This window comes from Papilio polytes, unplaced genomic scaffold (genome assembly GCF_000836215.1).
Source record: "Papilio polytes unplaced genomic scaffold, Ppol_1.0 DF824102.1, whole genome shotgun sequence".
Classification (NCBI taxonomy): Eukaryota; Metazoa; Arthropoda; class Insecta; order Lepidoptera; family Papilionidae; genus Papilio; species Papilio polytes.
The window spans coordinates 3,821,877-3,845,469 of record NW_013525102.1 but is presented as its reverse complement, the minus strand read 5'-3'; the positions used below and the strand labels follow the sequence as shown (position 1 = coordinate 3,845,469).

At 32.3% G+C, this 23,593-nt stretch overlaps 3 protein-coding genes across 4 annotated transcripts in view; 1 reads left to right on the top strand and 2 right to left on the bottom strand.

Annotated features, from left to right (window-relative positions):
- The window catches only part of LOC106099663, a 6,094-nt gene extending 3,615 nt beyond the window's left edge, over positions 1-2,479 (top strand). The window contains exon 4 of the mRNA XM_013278264.1: positions 324-2,479. Coding sequence (XP_013133718.1) covers positions 324-536 — 213 coding nt within the window. The 3' untranslated portion in view covers positions 537-2,479. The remainder of the gene's footprint in view (positions 1-323) is intronic.
- A 666-nt stretch (positions 2,480-3,145) lies between these two features.
- On the bottom strand, positions 3,146-8,648 carry LOC106099662 (glycerophosphocholine phosphodiesterase GPCPD1). 2 transcript variants are annotated; one of them, XM_013278263.1, is made up of 8 exons: positions 8,140-8,259; positions 7,328-8,056; positions 6,849-7,074; positions 6,365-6,574; positions 6,075-6,197; positions 5,615-5,749; positions 4,394-4,540; positions 3,146-4,124 (listed from the first exon to the last, which is right to left on the bottom strand). In XM_013278263.1, the coding sequence occupies exons 1-8, from the start codon at positions 8,166-8,168 to the stop codon at positions 3,753-3,755; spliced, it is 1,971 nt and encodes a 656-aa protein (XP_013133717.1). In that variant the 5' UTR covers positions 8,169-8,259; the 3' UTR covers positions 3,146-3,752. The 2 variants fall into 2 exon arrangements, with proteins under 2 accessions (XP_013133717.1, XP_013133716.1); XM_013278262.1 differs by having other exon boundaries at positions 7,328-8,648.
- An 806-nt stretch (positions 8,649-9,454) lies between these two features.
- Positions 9,455-23,482, bottom strand: LOC106099644 (serine/threonine-protein phosphatase 1 regulatory subunit 10-like). Its single transcript, XM_013278243.1, has 5 exons — positions 23,030-23,482; positions 18,979-19,076; positions 18,240-18,514; positions 17,059-18,156; positions 9,455-11,104 (listed from the first exon to the last, which is right to left on the bottom strand). The coding sequence occupies exons 1-5, from the start codon at positions 23,030-23,032 to the stop codon at positions 9,627-9,629; spliced, it is 2,952 nt and encodes a 983-aa protein (XP_013133697.1). The 5' UTR covers positions 23,033-23,482; the 3' UTR covers positions 9,455-9,626.
- Between the last annotated feature and the right edge of the window lie 111 nt (positions 23,483-23,593).

Genomic DNA, 23,593 nt, shown 5'->3' with positions numbered 1-23,593 from the left:
CCTCCGGTACCTACAACGCTGGGGCAAGGACTTTTTGCGGCGTCGCCTGTACTGGACGCTGGACGAGGAGGGCGGCAACCCCGCGGCGCCGCGCCACTTGCCCCTCGCGCTCTGCCCCTGTCAGTACGTCGAGGGAATATTGCGCAACAAAGAGCCAAAAGACACGCGCGCCTGTTGCCCGTGTTGCAACGACTGGCTCAGGCGCCGCGGTATCGATTGACCAAATTACATTGGCAAGTCAGCTTTACATATAAACCTAAAACAAACCTCTGACTTGACAATACAAAAATGTAACTGAATATATCGCGTTTTGTCTCGCACAGGAAAGGGCTGCGCTTCTTTTTTTACGATACGCGGGACGATGGGGAGCGTACGCCATCAAAAATCGACTAAACCTGAGCACCATGGTGGCCGGCAGACACGGAGAGAAATACGTCTGTCCGTGTCAATTTATTGAAGAACATCTTAAAACTAAACCACCTGCAGGTCTTGCTAAATTCTTCATGTTACCCAGTCAAAATAATCAGTTATACTGAAACGTGAAAACAATCCGTCCAAAATAAATGCATAGACACCTTGAATGTCTATCTTAGTTGTGTAAAAATAGGGTAGCTGTAAGAGATTGAATCCGTACCTTTTCGAGAGATTTAAAGCTTAGTTATGTATGCTGTTTATTATGTTTTGAAAATGTCTCTAATTACAATAAGAATATCAGTAAACTCTGTTGGTATTATGTAGTGGGTTATCAATTTTGCCATGCGTAATGCTATGGCACAAAGTACTTAATCATATTTAGTAAGAACATACTAACTTGTATGCAATCGAAATTTATATTAAAAAATTAATAATGTAATTTGTATATTGTAAAAATTGTCTATAGTTAAAAAGGAAATTTCGTGGACCATTTAATAAATATAGATGTTTATTCAACATTTTCAATGTTGTATTCGTATTAGTTTTAGAAATTACATATTTATGAGGATATATAATATAATTTTCAAATTTAATAATAAAACGGTTTTAACGGGAGTCTTTAGAGCAGTCTGGTCCTGTTCAGGTTTGTTTGCGGGACTTTTTTTTTTTATTGAGCATAATTCGTTGGTAAACCTACAAGAATTTCTGCACAAAATCTAAGCGGCCATACATAAAACTTCTGTTACACATCTATTTTACTTAATGTGTAATCTTCATTTATTTAGCTTTAAGTTTATTTATGGAATTGTTACCTATATCACACAATTACATCCCTATTTTTTTTACATAAAAGACAATTAAGTAATTATTATTAACTAAAAATGGTATATAAGGAATTAATTATTTTTATATTTTCTTAAATCAATGTACTGTTTTATTATATAACGGGTAAAATATCATCACACGCACAAAGGTTTTAAGTGGGTATGAATAAAAATAATTATTTATTTTAAAGTATTTATTTCAGTTATGTAATATTAAATCACAATAATACTAGTCTTAAAGAAATTGGTAAATAAGAAGGAAAGCAGATTAAATACATTACTAATCAAATTTTAAAATTTCGGAAGTCCATATTTTGCAAAATGTAATAATTCAATACTTACAATATTTAAAAGGTAAGCCAAAGTTGCTAAACTATTTTTATATTAAGATCATCATAAGTCAGAGATCTGATAGTACTTTAAAAATAAATCCAACATTATAGAGATCATTCCTGTACAAGATCTCATTAATTGATGCTTAAATATAATGTAATAATTGTTTATATTGTCAAAATGTTGAAATTTATTCAAATTATGTTTGAATTTTTTTGCTGTAAATCCTGGAAAATATTAAAATTCTGATAAATGTAAAAGTCATTTTTAATGGTAAAATGAATGTGATGTGTGCCATTAAATGTGCGACTATGTATAAATTCATCCGTTTTATGTCATTGATTTTTTTCAAGTTTATTTTTGCAAAAGATTATAAAAGGTAACTGCTTTATTGAGTAAGGATATTCTGAAAAATAATCTTAAGTTCTTAAATGGTATAAAATGGTCCTTCCTCCTAATGGTCTTTCGATTTGTTAGCTTTTATTATTTAGGTTCATTCTGATAAGAATTATTATTCGTTCTCAGCTTGACTTTTTTGTTGTTAATTGTACGTTTACGGTATTAATAAAGCGTGAGGAATTTCTATATAAATATGTGAATTATCGCTATAAAAAAAACATGTGTAAAAAGTAGGAAGAGTCGATGTAAAGTGGAGTAGATTTTTTTTACAGAAATACAAAATTGTTTTTTTCCGCGCAAGTATTGTGTTCACTTGGTACATATCAATAAGGTATAATGTTGATAGGCAGCTGTTTTGGGGTTTGTATAAATGTGTGCTAACGAAAATGTTCTTGATTGTTAACTTGTGCCAAGAAAGCGTTAATGCCTTAACATTATGTAAATATACAATATTATTCTATGTAACAAATATGCATGAATATATTTTTTCTTGTATATTTAATCTCTGAAGGTGGATACGATAAATATTTTGCTTAACACGATATATTGGATTATATTTTAAGATGAAGTATTTTATATAATTTTATTTTTTTACCTATTTAAACTTATGTTGTGATTGTATTAGAAACATTCCGTCCTGTGTAATCAAAGTACTTAATACATAGAATAGCAATTATATCCTTATACATGTCTGTATCTTAAGTATTTATTTACAAATATACACTATCCTAGAAAAAAGTTTTTCATTTCCCCATAAATATATAATCTTTATTATGTTCGTTAATATTGTAGAGAATTTAACTTTGTGTGCAATAGCGCATAATAGGGCAAGGAAAAATTATTTCTTTCGAAGATGTTTTCTTATACACACAAATAATTTTATTTTTTTATTAATATGCATTATCTTAACTTTATTTAAATTGGCTAAAATAGCATTATGGTTTCTTATATGTATGAAACATGAATGATAAGGGTAAAAGTTTTAAATTACAGCAATTAATATTACTAAATAAGAAAACACAATTTGAATTGAACTAGTCCAGTGCCCTGTCGCGATACTCACCTTGTATCTTTTTTTCATATAATTGTTACCTTTATTTTATGGAAGAACATGTATCCTTCGGGTACAGACATGTTAAACAAAATTCGCATAAAAAATAGAATAAAATAAATTGTCTTTGGCAGAGGAACTTAAGATTTATTTAAAAATAATGCTGATTAGTTACAATACGAAATATATCACAGATGGTAGTGTTACGTATTTATAAATTAGTCACAGAAATTAAATTAAATTTTATACTTATATAAAACTGGTAACAAAAATTAAAGTAAGGATCTGGAACTTTTGTAATTTGTATGATAAGAAATTTCTACGCATTTTTCTTTTTTTTTTATCAAATTACTACGACTAAGTTTCAGTTATTTCAGATTTAATGATCAAATGAAATAGAGTTTCTGCAATTTTAGTAGTAAATAATATTTAAACACGACAAATTACTGTTCAAAAAAATAGAAGTTATACATTTAATAACCTTATTAAAACTTTTATGAGTTTCAAAAATAGTTTAGTAGTCGAATATTCAGAATATTCGGCTGGCAATTAATAAGTAAAATGATACTTTAGAATATTCTGTAGCAGTAATTTAAAGAAAAACTTACATAATATCAAATGTAACAACTATAAAGTATATAAAGCGATGAAATCGTAGCTACTACATATTTAAAATTGAGCAAATATATTAAAAAATGGAAAATATATGAAAAAGCGTACAAATGAGAGTATTAACTATCTCTACGCGACTTCTTGGGGGACCCCTTCGCCGCATCACCCGACGGAAGTAGTCCGAAGAATGATTTCCTTTGTTCTTTAACTTGGGACTCCTTCTCGACGTTCGTAATGATATCTCTATTGCGTTTTAAATTTCTGTCATTGAGATCGTCTCTGAGGTCTATGGAGGAGGCGAGGGACTCGAGCGAGGTGACCGTGGAGTGCTGCTGCAAGCGCGTGCGCACGTCCAGGTCGAGGTAGGGCTGCGGCGCGGGCTCCAGGCTGCCGCGCGACGCGGAGGAGGCGCCCGACGGGGACTCCTCCATCGCCGCCAGCGTCATCAGCTCGCGCTGCGACTCGCGCGCCTCCACCAGGAATATACTCTCCTGCGTGCACCAACACAACTCTACTCAACAAAGCCCTCGTGCTCACAACTAGCGCTGCACTACGCCAAGCGAAATTATATCAAGTTAAGCTATAACTATGTGGGTAGATTGAAAAATATGCAGTCGCCGAGGTTAAATGGCGTGATGTTCCAAAAAAAAGAAATAAAACGAATTTTGTTTTAGAACATGCTTGTGTCTGCCAGAGCCTGAATCATTCAACCTATTTTTGTTTATGATTTATTATTAAAATTGATGAAAGCAAAAGTTACCTTTACTTGTTTTGTTGTAAATTGATCGAGCTTGTCATATATCACGGCGTGAAGTCCCATCTCTTTCAGTTTTTTGATGGTGTCTTTATCATTATTGTCATCGCCCCAACAAAATATGACAAGTCCGGCGTCAGTCGCAAGTTTAACCTGAAAATTAGAAACATTGTTCGATTAACGAAGTTATAACATGATCACAATATATACACTTGTATATTTTAATATTAACATGATATGGGATTTGAATACCTAATTTCGGTGTTTTTTTGTCTTCCTTTTACTTTATTTTGGGGTAAAATATTTTGATATAACACAATCAACGGACCATGAACTAATTTTCAATTAAGGTTGTAACATGCAACATACAAATGTTTGTTTCTTTAAACATAATTACAAATAACGATACAATACACCTTTAGAGTTGCGAAGCTCAAACAATCGTCAACCTTGGAGCAGATAAAAGTAATTCACGTGACTGAACTAATATTAGAAGAGCGCAACTGAATGTACAAACAAAACGCAATTAGACAAGTACGTCTATTATTTATATCTACTATTAGCACGTAATTTAATTTATTTCAGAATACGAATGACTATACAAGTAAACAAAGTAAAAAAGTACAAGGTATATTTAAAATATTGATGATCCAATTAGCGGAAAAATTTTCGTATTATTATTTTGTTCCAATATTGAAAATTAAACAACCAAATAAATCCATCCTTATTCCTTATCTATATTATAAAGTATAAGCTTGAGCAACAAATATTGCTAAAGTGATTTTCGCTAACGTAACAATTAATTTTGAGTTCGACTATAAAAAAAACACAGTATCTATTACCAAAAACTGAATTTATGCACAAAGGCCCATATCACGAGGTAAATGTCCTTTTCTATTTGCTTTATTCATATGCTTGCAGTTAGTTAGCACCTTGTTCATCACGTTTTGCACGAGTCAGAAGATAAATAAGGTCATTACCCGATTAACTAAGGGTCAGTTACCCGCGATATCATAAACTATACATGTAGAACGTTAAAATCCTTTACGATTAAAATATTTATTTCAACAATCATTTTGCATTTTTATTGAAAAAAGTGTTAAATTTTAGATAAAAATTCTGGAATTTCACAAAGAAAAAAAAACCTGAGGAGTAAAATGTTTCCAACTGCATTATTTGTTTAATTTGTAGTGTATAAGAATTTAAATAATAAGAAATTTATCTTACCTGAGTTGGATCTCTCAGTAGATCTTCTGTATGAACTACAATTCCGAGGATGTCAGAGCTGATGGCATTCTGTACTGCTGCAGGGATGGTCAAACATCGGGGATCTTTGTAAGGCTGGTATTTGTTTGTAATACCCTTAAAGAAATTTAAGATTAATAAACAGTTTATAAAGTATCTCGTGTTAATGAAAAATGTATGTCAATAGAGTATTCTTTTATTTAACAATAGCTAACGCCCGCGAGCCTGTCCGCGTGGAATTAAAAAAAAAGTGAGTAGCCTATGTGTTCTTCCAGACTATGTTCTACATCTTTGCTAAATTTCTTTAAAATCCGTTCAGCCATTTAGGCAAAAAAAAACTCTTACAACATTCATCCATCTAAACTTTTGCATTTATAATATTAAGTCATATATTATTAAAAGATGAACATAATTAGAACTATTAAAAATATGATATACTTACAACAGTTAAAAACATAACTGGATATTTATTCTGTTTGTTCCGGACCATAGTGCAAATGTCAGGGTTGAAACAAGAAAATACAATACGCCTCTCGCCTGCACACTTCAAAACAACTTCCAAAACCTGTACATTTAAAATGTTATTTTACTATTTAATAATGTAATAAATAATGTTTTTGTAGTAAACTATGTCATGATATTTCAGTTTTGTTGTAAGAATTATAAATATAACATTATTATTATTATTCGTGTTTCTTATTAAAATAGTTGCATTGTGAAATTAAATAATACCTTATCAACATAAACATTCATGTCAAAAGGATTGTTCAGTTCAAATGTGCCATCATTAAGCTCCATTGTCCATTTTAATTCAATATTAAATCCGACATGCAGGTCAATACTGTTTAAAGTGTCTTCTAATGTAGGAAATGGCTGATGTTCTTCTAAATCTTCATCAAAGAACAGAATTTCATGGTTACGACCTTCAACTAAATGATAAACCTAGAAAGACATAAGGAAAATATAATTTATTGCTTTTAAAAATGAAAGAATTCACATTTCTTTTGTCCCTCAATTATTTTTAATAGATACCTCAGTATCTAAAACACTTTAAAATGCTGTTTTCCCTTATTACCAGCTTTATATAATTCTACATATGATAGATAACATCTCAGTAATGAATGACTAGTATGCATTGCACTCTTTTATAAGACAACTTTTAATCAGGATTACATGAAATCACAAAACATTTGATTGACATTACACAACATTATACCTTGAGTTTTTGCAGATGCTCCAAAGTAAGGTCCTTCACAGGCAATTCTAGCATCTCTGTAAAATCAACCTCCTTTTTTCGTTTCATTGAAATACATACATGAAAGTCATGATATATGACTGGGATCATATCTTTACTTAGCTGAACATCAAATTCCAACAAGTCAGCACCACTGGCAGCTGCTTGTTTTAGAGAAGCTATTGTATTTTCACGAATAGCATTTCCTCTGAAAATAGTTTCATTATAGAGTGCACTCAAGCTGAAGCCATATATTTTATGATGGCAATATATGGTTTATTCACTTTGATATGGTTGCAGTCATACAAAGTAAAAGTCCTTCACTGGCACATTTAAGACTTTCTAAATTATTAAAATATGGCTAACAGCTGAAGTCTCAAATATGAATTTATGGAATGAATAAGTCAATGATAAGCAAATATTTTTATGTTTAAAATAAAAATTTTGTCATGATAACTCACTCTTTTGTTTTAAAACTTGCACCCAAACCTCGATGACCAACTTCCAAACCTGTCCATGTGGGATCCCAGTGCTTTGCATATGAGACTTGCATGTTGCAAATGTTTTCCTTCATTGGATAAACAATGAGATATTCAAAATTGACAGTACCTAGAGGTCTATGTTTAACATTACAAGTTACCGGTAACTCTAAGTCCCCTTCAGATGGTTTAAACATATTTGGCAGAACATATGTGTAACCAACATGATATGGAGGATCATCCATGGCTGCACGACTGCTGTGTGAATAGAAATCAATAAGATAGGCTAGGACCTTATGATCTGGGGCATACATATTAACAAGTAGGACATCATTAGCTCTATATTCTCTACCAAATTGCGCTTGTGGTTGTAACTGACAAAGTTGAGGATCATTGTCAAGTGTACAAACTTCAACAGTAACTCCAAGAGGACTCTCCCCTTCTTGAGTGTCAATACTTTGCGAGTCCTCATATTGGCCCTCAGTTCCAAATGACAAGTTAACTGGTGTCACTTTAATAAGCATTATTCTGTTTGTAAGACGACTCTTCAATTTCAATGGCTCATTCATGAATTTAAATTGCACTAAAGTCTGCGTTGTAAGCCAACCTCTATTTATTTTTTGATCACCTTGAAATTCTCCAAATATATCTGTAGAGGGGGTTTGGGCATTTTCCTTAATAACTCTTGGATGGATGTTGACCTCCCATCTCCTAACAATTAAATTTTTTGTATCTTCATTGACTAGACATATGGCGTAACGATAAAAAACATCACAAGTGTTTGGTATTATTACCTTTGTGCTCCATAAATCTGTACCTTCATTCGGTTCCAATGGTACCATCTTTTTTATGTCCCACTCACCCAATTCTGCTGTACTTCCAGATATATAAACCCGTTCTTTAGGGCCTAAATTAGGAACCAAAACGGTAAACACCCATTCTTGGGACATAACTAGATTTTCCGGTTTTGCTTTAGTTTTGTTTTGAGCAGCCATTCCTTGGTTAACCTTTGGTTTATGTTTTTTTAGTTTCTTTTGTTCTTGCATGAAAAACCAACGTTGCATAACAAGTTTTAATGTCCACAGGATGAAAATAAAGAATACAACGCTAGATTATCGAAAATAACTAAATTATCAAAACATAATAAGACCATCTTAAAACTTGTCTTTTGTTATTTGATAAAAGAAACAAAAGGTATTTAACTATACTACTTTTGTAAGTAGTTGTTTTTCAAAAGAAAGGAAAACATAATTATTGGATAAAGGAAACTGTCACACAACCACTTGATTTTGCAAACGAGGAATAATAAAAAAAAATGACAATGACAACTTATAAACTTTGAACTTGATGACAACTCGTAGTAGAGATGGGATGCGAACTAAATTATTCATTTATAGAATTTAGTATTTCGATGGTTTTCTTTTTCATCTTCAAAACGAAGTACTTTATTTGGTAAACATTGAAATATTTTTTTTATTTAATTTGCTAAACATTATACCTATTCGTCTATTTATCAGACAATTGTAAAAAAGTTTCTAAAAATGTTAAATAAATTTTGGTTTATTTTTTGAGAATTTTTTATAGTTTTCTTACAAGTTCCATGAACGACTGTCGAAAATCGAAAAGATTCTTATTCGATTTTACTAACCCATACCTATTATTTTTAAAACTAACCCTAAAAGATCACTAATATGTTTAAGTAGATAGGTCTTCACTTGGCAATGTCAGCTTTTACTTCGTTCCAACTTTAAAGCCCGAGATGGTTACTGACAGTTAATTCTATCTCTATTCTTCTTCTTCTTCTTCTTCTTGAGTCTTTACAAACTCGTCGTGGTTATTAAGTAGCATCTCTATTACAAGTTTAAATACTCCCACCGCCAGGGCTAAAATAGTGAAAATCGAATAGGCGCTAAATATCTCGTCTTAGAGCATGTCTATTTATCAACGTCAATGAACAAGAACCTTAAATTGTTTAGCCATTTTATATAAACTGCGGTCAAGAGTCAACACACTGACCTCTATTATCATTACCACTGATCTCTACTTTTTTAGCGCTATAGAAAATGAAAGGATAGGGTAACCAATAAACGTAAGCAATAACAGTATATATTTTTATTACTTGCACCAAGTTCGTAAAAAGTTTTTAACACAATATTTACATTAATTATTTACAAATTTACATTAGCAGTCTTTTTTGGACCGGCCTGGTCGTTAAATTAAATCTTATTAAAATGTACCTATAATTTTGTACACATTATTGCATATTCATAAGCTCTAGAAATTAGAAAGGACAATTAACACCGGGATGAAGGAAAGTACAATTGTCGCCTTGCCTACACGAACCCTTTCTCTGGAAATACATACATACAACTTTTCTATTACCCCGCGCATGGCCCCCACGACCTCTCGGAGGTCCTTCCCAATTTCCTCCACCTTTACCCCTCCAACCTCCACCCCGACCTCGCATAGCGCCACGGAAATTACCAGGGCCGTTAAAACCATCTGGTCCTGGAGCTACCTGTGGTCCTGCCATATTAAAGTCCATGGGAAACATGTTTTGCTGCATATTAAATCCTTCAGGTGGCACTGGGTAAAGGGGATTAGGCGCACCAAACATTTCCGGACCCATCATCATGTTTTCTGGGGGCATCATCATTCCGGGAGGCATATTTCCTGGGGGAATAGGTCCTGGTGGAAGACCAGTAGGCGCCATCGGTCCGGGAATTCCATTTGGCATCATATTTGGTGCTACTGCATTTGGCCAATCAGTAGGAACCATGGGCGCACCTTGAAACCCTGGTGGCACGCCTGGGAACTGCGTGCCAGGGAAATTTGAAGGAAATTGCGGCATATTTTGTGGAAACATTGTAGGTACATTTATGTTGGTGTTTGATGAAGGCGGGGCATTACCCTTCGGTTCAGGCCATGGCATATTGCGAAAATCACTTATGTTGTCTTGATTGCCAGTAACATCGTCTAATGGTATAACTGCTGGTTCAGAGTATGTGTGAGTTTCTACATCGGGTTCATGCGGTGAGTCGGGAATCATTGATTTATGGAAGTAAAGAGGTTGCAATGTACCTTTCTGCCGAATAGCCTGTATATCTTTCTCTTTGCTATTTTTACCATATTCAACTTGTATTTGACCATCTAAGTCAATGGAAATTAATGATTTCCAACTTGTTTTTTCTTCCATTACATCATCATTACTGAGATTGCGTCCCTTCTGAAAAGCTTCTCTTTCGTGAATTCTTTCTAAATATTTCATGTCTGTAAATGTTTTTGTAACGTTAACACGTTCTGTTTCATCCAGTTCAAAGTATTGTATTTCCTCTAATTCCGAATCCGGTCGCCATCTTATGCTTTTCTTAGGACCTTTTCTTTTATGGTAACAAAGGACACCTTTCAAGCCGTTGACTGTATGTGTATGGGGTTCCGAAACATCCATTTTTTCCTCTTTATTATTTTCGATTTCTTGATCGAGATCGGCTTCTTCATTATTATCGGTACTTTTCTCTGGTGATGCTTTACTGCTTTCTTCCGTGTCCAGAGTATCTTGATAGAATCTTGGGGGTACTGATTTGCTTTCACTGTTAGGACTAGCGACAGTCGTCGGAGTATGAGGTGGAGATGAATCATTTGGCGCGTTACCATCTTTGGATCCGCTGGTACGTCGTTTCCTTTTCTTAGGTTCTTTTTTGTTTGTTGCCGAGGCATTTAGTGCATCCATGAACATATCACTCTCGAGCAACATCATAGCTGTAACAACAGAAAAAATAATTATTGAAACATATCAAAAGGAAAATACTTCAAATAATTGAAAACAGTATTAAGTCAAAATGTACAGTCACGGGTTTCCATAATCACAAATACATTTAAAAAATCAGAAGTGAATAAATTCTACATTTTAAATATATAACACAATCCTTGTATTAATTTTCCTTAAGACATCAATAAATCGCCTTTTTTGACCAGAATTAAACATTTATCTCATTAAAAATAGAAGAACTAACTCTTAAAAATAAGCAGTACTCTAAACACTAAACTAATGTTCACGCAAGATTCAAGTGTCCTCATAACCAACATGCAATGTATCCATTCTCCACCTTCTATCCATAATTTTGCAAACACTAAAGCGATTGCTATACACGCCAAACAATATTTTTTTATGTTTTATTCGTACTTATGAACATAAACTAATTTGTGCCAGTTAATTTTGACATAGTTTAGCGTCTTTTTGGTTTCAAATAATATAGGGTTCGACTCAACTAACCATGTTAATATAAAACCTAACCATGTGAACATCAATAGCAATGGTCGCTCAAGATACGCACATAAGGTTGGTTTTGGTATTCTTGAAATAGTTACATAATGATAACGCATAGTAAAGCGCTATTATGTAACGGTAAATCGAGCGTCTTTACAGCGGGTTAGACGAACTATCTCTTTCTGGCTAAGTTTCTATAGTTTAAGCTTTTCTGATTATTAGTACAATCGCATGATGTAGGCACGTTAATATTTGATCCCGTCACATTTAGCGATGGATTATACGCTGAGCTCAATTAATTCTCCACAGTGATAGACAATCTTTTAATAAATCATATTCTTATAGGGAACGTAAACACAAATAGAATGAGGTTCAGAGACAAAAATGTCATGAATTATTTTTGTCTTTAATTTTTATATAAATAACGTAGGAAGTTTTTCAATGATGCCGACGACAAAATTAGGCATATTTCATACGAGAATGAATAAATATATAAAGATAATTTATTTTAACGTTGTTGATTTCTTTAAATATAAACGACGAAGTAAAAAAATCATTGAATCTTCGGAGTAAAGGACTTTTTGTTACAACGGTTATAGTAGAGTCATGCCAGTTGATATCCATGGGATTGAGTACTGTTACGAACTTTCCATTACTGTTATCATCCAACAACTGTTATTATAAAAAAAAAACAATTTGATACAAAAATTACAATTAAACCAGTTTTTATTACAAAACTAAATTACGCTACTTACATATTAAATCAGAAATTCTTATTTTAGATGTATTAAAAAATGTTAAACATAAATTATCATTCGCTTTAACTAATTTAATTGAAAGAGATTCGAATTCAAGACTTACTAAAAATTCGAACACTTGAACTAAATGGATGACGTTTGACATTACCTTCAACTTGTTAATTATCATGAACGATACAAACAATCAAGTTATAAACGTATACCGACTACTAAGATATCGAAGTCACGAAAAAATAGATAAAGGCAATGCGCGATTACCTTTGCCAAAGTTTATTTGTAAGATCGCATCAAAGATAATTTGGTGCGCGGTAAAACCAAAGTGACCGTTATTGCATGAACCGCGAACATTCTTGACTTGGGCCGTGTTCGATAGACTAATGGCCGGAGGGACACAAAAGTGCGGGAATGGCAATAGAGTAGCCTATATCTACCACGAAACGAATAATTATGGGGTCACGGAGGAGTTAGTACTGAGAAGCCTTCGTCAGCAGTCAATACCCCATAACTGCCAATTGAGAGTACTTTTTGTGTATTATTAAGGCATAGTGCATATTCGTGACATTTGCGTTTTTATTTAGTACTGCCTTTTACACACGATTTGGTCCGCGTGGAATTAAAAAAAACAAAAACAAAAGCAATTAACATGTTCTTCCAGACATTCCCTACATCTAAATTTCTTCGAAATCCGTTTAGGCTACAAACTTTAACGAACATCCATCCATGTAAACTATATACATTACATATACGAAAAACACACTACGAAGAATGGTTTAATCTATTAACATGGACTACATTTAGATCTAAAGCTAATTAATTAAACTAAATCAATTATACAAACATCGGACTTTATTAATTTTCTAGGTACGAATATTTTTGTGAAAAGAGAAACTACACATTACCGCGATTAACAAAGAAAATAGTACTTGCATATGCAAGTAATACAATTATTTGTATTACTTGTTATGCAAACATAATAAAAGTATGAGAAAATGGTAATAGCTCACCAAATACATTAGGAGGGTATAACTGTTTCTATAGAACATACATGGGATGGAATGGTGTTAGGTGTGAAAATGGAATTTAGAGATTTCATCTCAGGACCATGATACAAAATATCTGTATACCAAGGGATCAAGGGAGCATTTTATTAGTAATGTGGTTAGGATTTAGTCTCCCTTAGATTAAATCTACTTTCAATGTTGTGGTGGAGTAGCTGCAATTGGTTAACGACCTATCAATCCTTAGGCCTAGCCCATAGCAGATACTAAATGAATACGATATCCAGAAATTGTTCCAAGCATCTTAGAGCAACGGTAATTTTGGCAGAGCCAGTTAATTGCGCAATCTCGGTTGGAAAGAAATAATTGTATAACGTAATGTTTTTGTCGCATCGAAAACTAATTATTGAATTCTTTAGTATGTCTTGATTTTATTATAGATCGTGTAAATAAGCCTGCAATTAACTGTTTGTACGATACAGTGGCCTGTATTCTATGTTCCGTCGGTTGAAATGAACTTTATTAGTGTTATTGTGATTACGGAAAATTCTTAGCATCCAAAGCGAGTCATCAATCACGATATTGAAATAGATGCAAAGCGATAAGTGTAAAAGTAGTAGCTATTATTTTTACTACGATATTAAGTAAAATGTTCTAATTTATGAAATTGCGAATTTTGAGGTTTAAAAAAACACAACTTTAAGAGTAAGTGAAAAAAAATGTAAATACGCACATAAATTTTGTTAACGTATTTTTTAGAGGCCTTACTGACCACTTTCCGATTACACTACTTTATTGTAGTATTTTTTTCCTAAAAGCATTGTAAATTTTCAAATTTTTAGCCGTATTAGCCGAATAATCAGGGGTCATATTTGCATAATTTTGTAGAAAAAATCAGTTTCCTTCTCTTTTGTTTATCGTTACCCACCTGCATATCTTATAAATTCCATTTCGGATGTAAAAAGTGGCCTAGAGCCCATTGTCGAAGCCTTTTCTGCAAATTACTTTGTAGAAAGAGGGCTCCATGTTTGATTTCAATTTCAAATGTAATTTATTTACATTGCTAGACGGTAAAATATGCTTTTAACTAACAACATATTCATTTCAAACGAACGCTTAAGGTTTATTTAGATTTTGGATGTAAGTGTGCGCCCGAAATATTGATAGATAAAATGTGCAATGTATCCATCCGCACATCTTATGTTGTAATTAGGCGTTCATTTAAATAACCGCGAGATATGTAGGTACGCACGCATGTGCTTTTAAATCAGACATATAGGTAAAATATATTTTTCCTACATGCCCAATATATGTTGGAAATATTTTAAGATCTCTAAATTGTTTTTAACAATAAAGGTTTGAAAAAAGATCGTATGGAGATGGCTCCGTTTCCACAAACCAAGTGCAGAGTACATACATTTCTGATAACGTTAAGACAAACTGGTGCAATTTAGAGCTACTTTTCTTTTACACAAAGCATTCGCATTTCCTTTAAATTTTTGAAATCAAGAAATTGCTTTTGCTTGCTTTGACCTGATCCGACTGTCCAACATATAAACGCACACGAATTACTGGGGCTAGTTAGAATTTTGAACAAATATTACTACATACGCGAATACTAAAAGTTTTTCTAAATTCAATACCTTCCTAGAGATCTAAATGTTTATATAGATGCAAATCCTGTTTATCAATTTTTTGCGCTGTTGGCAGCAGAATTTATCGAAAATAAAACATCGCACTAAAATATTTAAAGACCTCTATACTAATCTAATTTCGTATTTATAATATTAGTAAGATGAAGTAAATAGCGTTTCTTAATACTATTCAATTTGTACGTCTGAATAATTACCTCAAATTACATTTAGATATGTATTTGAGATGTTCGGCCATTTAGAAACCGATTGGGTTGGGTTAAATAGGTATATATCTGAGCTAATTATTTAGGAAAAGATGTAATATTCTATTTTGTGTCATTGTACTATATTCGCTCATTATATACACAGACAGTTTGTAATTTGCCCAGAACCACGGTAGAGTCGTTAAATTGCAATTCTCAAATTTCGACACTTTGTTTTATAGAAAACACCTCATTAATTGGCCGTAATTTACTAAACGTCCCCTAAGAATAGCTGATAGGGCAGTGTAAAAAGCTAAACTACCAATGAAATGAATTTGTAGTTATTTAATGAATGAATTATCTAAGATTTACCTAGGAAAATTGCAAAGAGCTGTGTATACTTGCGAGTTGTCGATATTACATATATATTATGTTTAATACGCATGGTTATTTTTACTGGTGCTTTGAATCACTTTTATATAAATAAACTTAGAATGGCACTGTTACTTTCTTAAGCTGTAACTAACTATTTCTAAAAATATGTATTTATTACTCAATCTTTTTCTCTTAATATTATAGAATTCTATTTGATTTTGTAATTACTTAGTACTTAATAATCATGTTCACAGCTTAGATGAACCCTACAGTATATTTTACGTTCTTTGTAAATATTTTTTTAAATTCTTCGTTTTAGTCTCAAAACTAAGAACTACACTACTTTTTGGTTACCGTGCAAGTAATGGCAAAAAGCAGAGAGACGTATATTTTTAATTCATCCCTTAATTCCTTCGGTAACTGGAAAAGCTCTAAAGACTAACGTTTTTGGTCAACACAAGACAATTAGTAACGCAAAGCAAATAACTTATATAATTATAATCGACATCTACAGATAAAATAGGAAAGTTTCACCTATATATTAATATTTATATCAATTCAAAAAGCTAATTATGCTTATGTAATGTACACAAATTTAACTCGAGATTATAGATAATTTATTTTTATGAAAGTTGCCATACTTAGTTTCTGGTGTGCCTGCTATATAGTTGTAAGTGGTAGTTTTATAATTCTTTTCTAAGAGTGTCTGCCATTACACCAACCAGTTTGATGCAACCAATATAGTAATAAACATACTTTAGATTTGGTAAACATTAATCATTTATTATTTTATTATACTTATCACAAACACTTTTATTATTTTATAATACTCTCGCCGTACTAGTGTAATATTTGTAAATATTGCAACCAGTTTGTCAAATACGCAAGATTAGTTTATAAGGATTGGAAAAGTAATCTCATTCAAACATCTCGCATTCATAATCTACTAGTATTAGTCGCTAAGATTGTGAACGATGAACTCGTTTGGCATAATTAGTTGCAGAATAGAAAATATAAATAAAGATAGGGTCTAATATCCTGACATATTATTGATGCGCTTGTTTCGTGTTTAATTACAGGTTTCCTGTTGGGCCGTTTAAGTTATTTCCCCTGACGGTCGGAGGACAGCCGACGTCGTGCGAAGGTCCCGCTGTCGCGATCAGTTCGGCCGCATTCTTCGGCAGAAGCAGAGCATTGCGCCGATGTTTTCACCTTATCGTGCTTCAAAGTCTTTGAACAGATTCAGGTCATATTCAACGAAAAAATTTCATCAAATACAGCATTTATTTGTAATAAATACTTTACAGAATAAAGAAACACTATGAAACCCGTGAATTTATACATTTTAGACTTACCACTGTTACAATCTAAATATATGTATTTTCTTGAAGGCATCGGCCAAGGAGGACCTTCCTTTCCTGTAAAAATAAAATATATTACTAAGATGTTGGAAAATAAATAATTAAAAATATACTCACGCTTCGGTTTGGGTGGAATTAATTTTATAGCTCCTGGTTTTTCTACGATGTCAACGGTTTTAAGTTTCTTTTCAGGCGGAGTATCGTTGTGAACTGGCGAAGACCTCTTGGGTACCGGTATGGTAGGGGGTAACGTGGGAGGGGGCTTCTTGTTGAGTAGCGCAGCGCGCGAAGGCGGAGGTTTCACTTCTTCCTCCAGCCCATGTTTTCTAAACTTTGAATGGAAAGTTTTAACAGTTTTTGGCTTTGGATCATCAGGTTTTCGTACTTCTATCGAAATAGATGGTTTTTCTCTCTTCACATCACTTAATTTAGGTATTTTTCCTAGTTTATGTATGGATGGTTTATCATCAGATTTTTCTGTGGATGGATTAGGCGACTCTTTACCTTTATCGTCTTTATCTTTGGATTTTTCCTTTTCAGAACTATGTTTTGTTTTATCATCTTTAGACCTACTAGAGGAACTGCTCTTTCTACTGCTACTACTGCTTCCACTACTCGAGTTGTGTTTTGATTTTGAACTGTGTGATGAATGCTTTTCTTTATCTTTCGATCTTTCCTTAGTACTATGTTTATTAGAACTACTTCTATGGCTACTTTTATATTTATCACTCGAAGATTTACTTGAATGTTTAGAAGAACTAGATCTTGAACTACTACTACTTTTATCACTAGACTTTTCTTTACTTCTACTCCTATGTTTATCTCTTATTTTATCCTTGTCAGAAACATCATCCGACGCTACACTATCTTCATCTACTTGAGATATTATTTGTTTGCCATTTTTTAGAGTTATTTTTAAAACAGGAAGCGTTTCAGGCTCCTTTTCAGTGTCTTTAGCCGTATCAATAATATCATTATTGTCTTGAGTCGATAACTCAGGTGACGAACCCCCAGTTTTTAAAGAATTATCGCCGTTAATTTCACATTCAATTTGTTCGGTTTCCGTTAAAATTTCATTTTTTTCTTTAGGTTCAATTTCTGTTTGTGCATCTGATATTATATGTGTTATATCAGTGAGTAAAATAGGCACAACATGTTCACCTTTAACAGTTTTCAACCACTGCTCTACCAATTTCGAAGCCAATGCCCTGATAGCTAAAATATATTTTTTATTAGTATAAAATAAATAAACACATGAAAAGACGTATTAAGGCTAATAGGAATTAAACTAAACTCACCATAGTGATTTCCATCCTTGGATAATTCCTTGACAAGCTTAGGGCAATTATTTGTTTTCAGTCTTTCAATGTCAACAGGACAAAGCAGCAAAAGCTCTAAAAGCTCTCTGACAAGAGGCCAATTTTTGGCGACGATGCTTTCTGTTAGCCACATGTGTACCAATCGCCAACCACCAGAACCCATAAATAGTCCCAGTAGTTCAGTCTCAGTACACTTTAAAATTTGTATGTATATACATTTAGACACTAGTTTCTTTGAGAATTTGGTCATTAAACTGCAAAGAAATAAATAAAATGTATCCACAAATTAAGCATTTGATAACAATATAAAAGAAAAAATTACGACATTTTCAAATGATTAATAAAAAGGGGGACCAGTAAATATATAACTACGTCAGATTTGGCGGGCCAGGAGGGCAATAAATGTCTGCTGGCCCCTTTCATAGGGGGACATGTAAAGTCTATTCTGTTTTATTTGTAAGGTTGTTTAAGCAAATTAAAATTTTAAATCCACATCATATTTAATTTTATTATAGCAAAACAACGCGATATTATCCAAAATTGTTTATCATCATGAGGTGTCAAAAATTTTCCTGTGTATTATTAGAACACAAAAATCATAGTCAACATTTGATCGTTAATTTCCATATGTTTAAACCACAATAAATATAACGTAAAAAGAGGTAAAAAGTGAAGCTTAATCTATATTATGATTTATTGATATGCTATATTAACTTACCTTGCAAGCCTCTGCACTTCGTCTTTGCTTTTGATACCGCCTTTTGGTGAGAGGAGAACGCTGAGGCAGTTCAATAATTGCATCGGACAAATCCGCGGCTGTAACAAAAGAACATGAAATTATTTCATATGAAAAACTGTTAAAAATTAAAAATAAAACGATCTTCACTTTCATAAAAGATATAACACCGAAATAAGACTTTACAGTTTTAAAATTGTCGAGAGACCTAGTATTCTACTGTTAGCAAATTAAATCAACCGAAAACCACATTGTGAAGACTTTCCTGCTAAAATTCATAAGATACCATTTCAGGGACACTTTATTTTAAAGCGAAGTCAACCCCTTGAGGACTTGAGGCTAACGATGAAAATCCCGGAGGGGAATCAGTGTTTCTATTCAACTTTTGTGTCAGTGTATTGGTAAAAAAGTAACTTATACATGGCTTAGCTTTATGGTGCTTTTCCTTTTAGAAAAAAATTAAAACGTTAGATTTAACCTTCGCAATTGCAAAATATGACGATAATTATTCTATTCAGTTCAGTAGGATATGCTGGCAGTATTCCAATAAAGTATTTGAATGTCTTTCACACCTTGAAACGAAAAAGTTTGGAAAACATTGTAACAAAATCATATTACATATGTTGAACACTACAGTAATCAATAATCAGAGGTTTAATTGAAACAAACAGCGTGCTATTTGCTTAATAGGTGAATTAGTGAATATTGTGAGTGCTGAGAATAAATACATTGTAGATAATCAGTAAATAAATATAATAAAGAATATAGAGAAAGAAAAATCGACTACCGGCTGTGGCATAGTGCTTTAAATTAAATTATAATTACAGGTTAAACTATAAGATAAAATTGGATCATTCATAACATAATAAAACACTGCCAACATCATATTAACTCAAATACACTAAAGATTAGACATTTCACATAACAGAACATAAATTTTAATTTATTAACAGCGAAGTACCAGTCAAGGTGGGCTGCTGAGATAATAAAGTTGAAGATTGACAAGTTAAAAGACGAAAAGGCCATATAAGAAAAAACAAAAATTGAGACCTAAACCATTTCATAAGAATTCTGTTGTGTACATGCAGGAATATGCAAGTCAAAGTTGTACCACTAGTCAACTTTTGAAATAAAGATTTTTAGGTCATAATTGAGGTCAGCAATCAGCGTCTGTAGGATGAATGTGATCATAAATAGAATTATATCGTGTATTAAAAAAAATATGATTGAGAAAAATCAAGAAATACATAAAAAGGACATCATTATTATTGGGTAATACAATGAAATAAAAAAACAATTGCGCAACATACTAATATGGAAATGTTTAGGACAATGATATATGGATATAAAATACTGACAAAATGAATTTTTACATACATCATTAGCTGATGCTTGCGACTTCGTCAGCATGAAATTAAACAAAAAATTAGCACATGTTACAATAACATACATTAAAGTTATAAGTCACACCAAAACATCATATGGTTTTTTTTCCTAGAAAAATGAATAGTTTTCATGGAATTGTTTTTGCTTTTCTAAATTTTATGAGGATGAAGTCGTGGGCAACACATAATATTGTATTTATGTTCATGTATGTTATGTGTAAAAAATGGTGTCGAAACAAGTGGAGTCGTGGCATTTATAAATTTGAGTGAAAGTTGTGCAATGTGTCATTGGTGAAAATATTTAAAACTGTACAGAACAAAGTTTTTTAAAAAACAAATTATATCAAACATATTTTTGCTTTTCTTATTATCAATTAATTTTTAACTAGCAAGTAGTTCACTTTCCATAAAATTTAAATTTATGGAACTGTATGGGAAAGGTAAACATTTTTTTTCTGTACATAAGGGACTATTCCCTGTTCATTAAAGGTATATAGTACAACTAAAAGCTCAATCGACTAATTCAGTCAATGAATATTTAACACACTATTTTATTTTTTACTCAATTTCTCTCCTTTTATTCTATTTATAACAACAATATATGCATCTTAACAGAATGAATCTAATGTGATATTTTATAATATAAAACATTTTCCCCCTCATACTATTATTATTAATGGTTTTATGGAATTTAGCACCTAAAACCCTGGTTTAAATAATTATTTAAAACTGACTTCCCCCTGTTCATACATCATACCATTTGGACAGACTGCACATTTTATGCATTAATATTTAAATTCTAATTGTCTTACATTAATGATAGTAAATTAATATACTACATATCTATCTACTACTATATATCTAATATACACACATATCTATCTCTTCCATAGATTTAAACATCTAGATGGAGGATTCAGAGTATAAATGTGATATGCAATAGAAGACTTCTGGAGCCCTATTTTGAAGTAAATTTAAATTAAAATAAAATATAGAAAGGTACCACACTCACTACAGAATAACACCTTTGCCACTAAGGTTTGACTTAATAAATGGCCACTATGATAGCATTTATGGGCTTAGACATTTACAAGAATTGGTTTAAATATACATTCAGTTTTGACTACTTGTGTTATATCTATTATGAAATGTAGTAAGCAATGATTGCCAGTAGACCTCAAACCAAAAACAATATATGTAACAAATTAAATTAATATAGCAATGTACATACACAACATGTAAAGATATTGTTTATTCATTCTATTATTGAGTCATTCTATTACGCAAAATCTACTTAAAACATGATAAGGTCAGAGACGGGGTGAATTCCACTGTTTATCCTACCAGTGTTGGCATTGAAAAAAATTTCCCGACTGTGTATATTGTGTACAATAGCTACATATAAAGGTCACCGGTGAGTCATAGCAATACTTAAAAAATCTTTTCAACATTACCTAATTGTAAACTTCATTTCAAATTGTTATTTTACTAACGTTAAGATTGTCAAAAGATAATGCTTTAAATTAACAATTGAACATGAATGTTTGAAAATTGCTTATGTTTGATGTTTAAGTATCATATAGATATGCGAAAAACCGTACAATATGCATAGGGTTGCGGCCAGAAGCCATAGATCTTGTGACTAGTCTTGGGTAGTACACGTACGATGTACTAAAAAGTAATGTTACTCGGCACTGTACTAAAAATAAAGTTACCGAACGGCTTCTGTTAACCGGACATTTAGTACTTTTAGTACACTACACGATATCGGTGTTCGGCTTTTTGTCAGATTGAAGCATCCACCTTCGATAATGAGAATCAAAAGTGGATAAAATTATTCATAACTAAATTTATTTTCGCTAATAACATATGTTTGACCCTGCTTAAAATTTGATGTGAAGTAATATATAACCCTCGTTATATTCTATTCATGTATTGTGTTTTCACAAATCTGAAGTACTAAAGGTACTAAAAGTGTGTACTAGTACGTTTTCCCAATTGTACTAGTACGGTGCGCACTTGCAGATGTCCGATTAAGCCCAAGACTATTTGTAACTTGTTGGTCCGAAAGCAGACTAAATACGACAATTGCCGCAGCGTTGGCAACACTGATTGATATTTATTGATCAATAGGGTTTAGCACTGCCCGGCCGTGCAAATGACGGAATATTGTGCAATAAATTGACAGTCACATTATGTTTGTTAATATGCACAAAAGAACCCATTTCGATGCCTATATTAGTTAAAATTCGCTAGCGAAACGAACATGGCGGATGGATGAAATCAAGATGGCGGTTGGCAATTCGCGATAAAAAATTCCAAAGGAAATATAAACCCTGTCACTAAATCCGGACATTGAATTAAAATAGTCGGTTATACTTTATTTTGAAGTTGAGAATGGGCTTGAAATAAAAGTATGACGTCATTCCCTTTGGTTCATTTATATGTAGCGTCCATAATTCTTTGACATTCTAGTTTGTACGACTTTTTATACAAGTTTGTTACATAACTTGAATTCTGAAGCAGAGTAATGTGGTTTAAGAGTTAATTCATAGGTACATTCCTGCTTAGTACTTTGTTACGGATTTTATTTTACATAACATTAAAGCTAAACAAAAAATTATGAGATCAATAAATACAAAACTTACCATGATGCTAATTTTATTTCTGCTCTTTACAACATGGGCAACGATGACGTGTAGCAATCACGCGCCACGCATGACATTCGTGATATAAAATGGCGGCGTACTTTTAAAGATTTATGTAATCCTGTACTCGTGGAATACATTTTACGAAAACACATACATAAATCTTAGTTTCTAGATACATAATCCTTCACAAATAATAAAATGTCTTATCACAACAGTGCCTACAGTATTTGAAAAAAATGTTAAGTATCCTGATATATTTATTATCGAACAGTTGTTGTTTTTAAAATTATGTTAATTTAATTTAATTGATTCAAAATTGTTATATACACTAATAATCAAAATGTTGCAATCCAGGCGTAGGACAAAATGGCGTCCGATTTGTCCTTAGCTAGCCGATTAGCACAACCTACAAGCAAGAAAATTGGAAATTGAGTGACGCAAAAATACTAATTGTGGTTCAGTTTTAGTCTTTCCGTTCACAGGAAATAGAATTGAATGGTGAATGGAATTATGTTTATGAGACTGGTAACACCAGAAAGAGGGTTGGGGGAAATCTTTTTT

What these genes read in the sequence shown, in the direction of transcription:
- LOC106099662 (XM_013278262.1), bottom strand. Translation starts at nt 8,409, where the DNA reads ATGCAACGTTGGTTTTTCATGCAAGAACAAAAGAAACTAAAAAAACAT. An exon ending in GCAAGTTTTAAAACAAAAGA is followed by an intron (nt 7,075 to 7,327) that starts GTGAGTTATCAT and finishes AACTATTTTCAG; the next exon opens with AGGAAATGCTATTCGTGAAA. An exon ending in AGCATCTGCAAAAACTCAAG is followed by an intron (nt 6,575 to 6,848) that starts GTATAATGTTGT and finishes ATGTCTTTCTAG; the next exon opens with GTTTATCATTTAGTTGAAGG.
- LOC106099644 (XM_013278243.1), bottom strand. An exon ending in CAAGGATGGAAATCACTATG is followed by an intron (nt 18,157 to 18,239) that starts GTGAGTTTAGTT and finishes AATATATTTTAG; the next exon opens with CTATCAGGGCATTGGCTTCG. An exon ending in AATTCCACCCAAACCGAAGC is followed by an intron (nt 11,105 to 17,058) that starts GTGAGTATATTT and finishes CTGTTGTTACAG; the next exon opens with CTATGATGTTGCTCGAGAGT.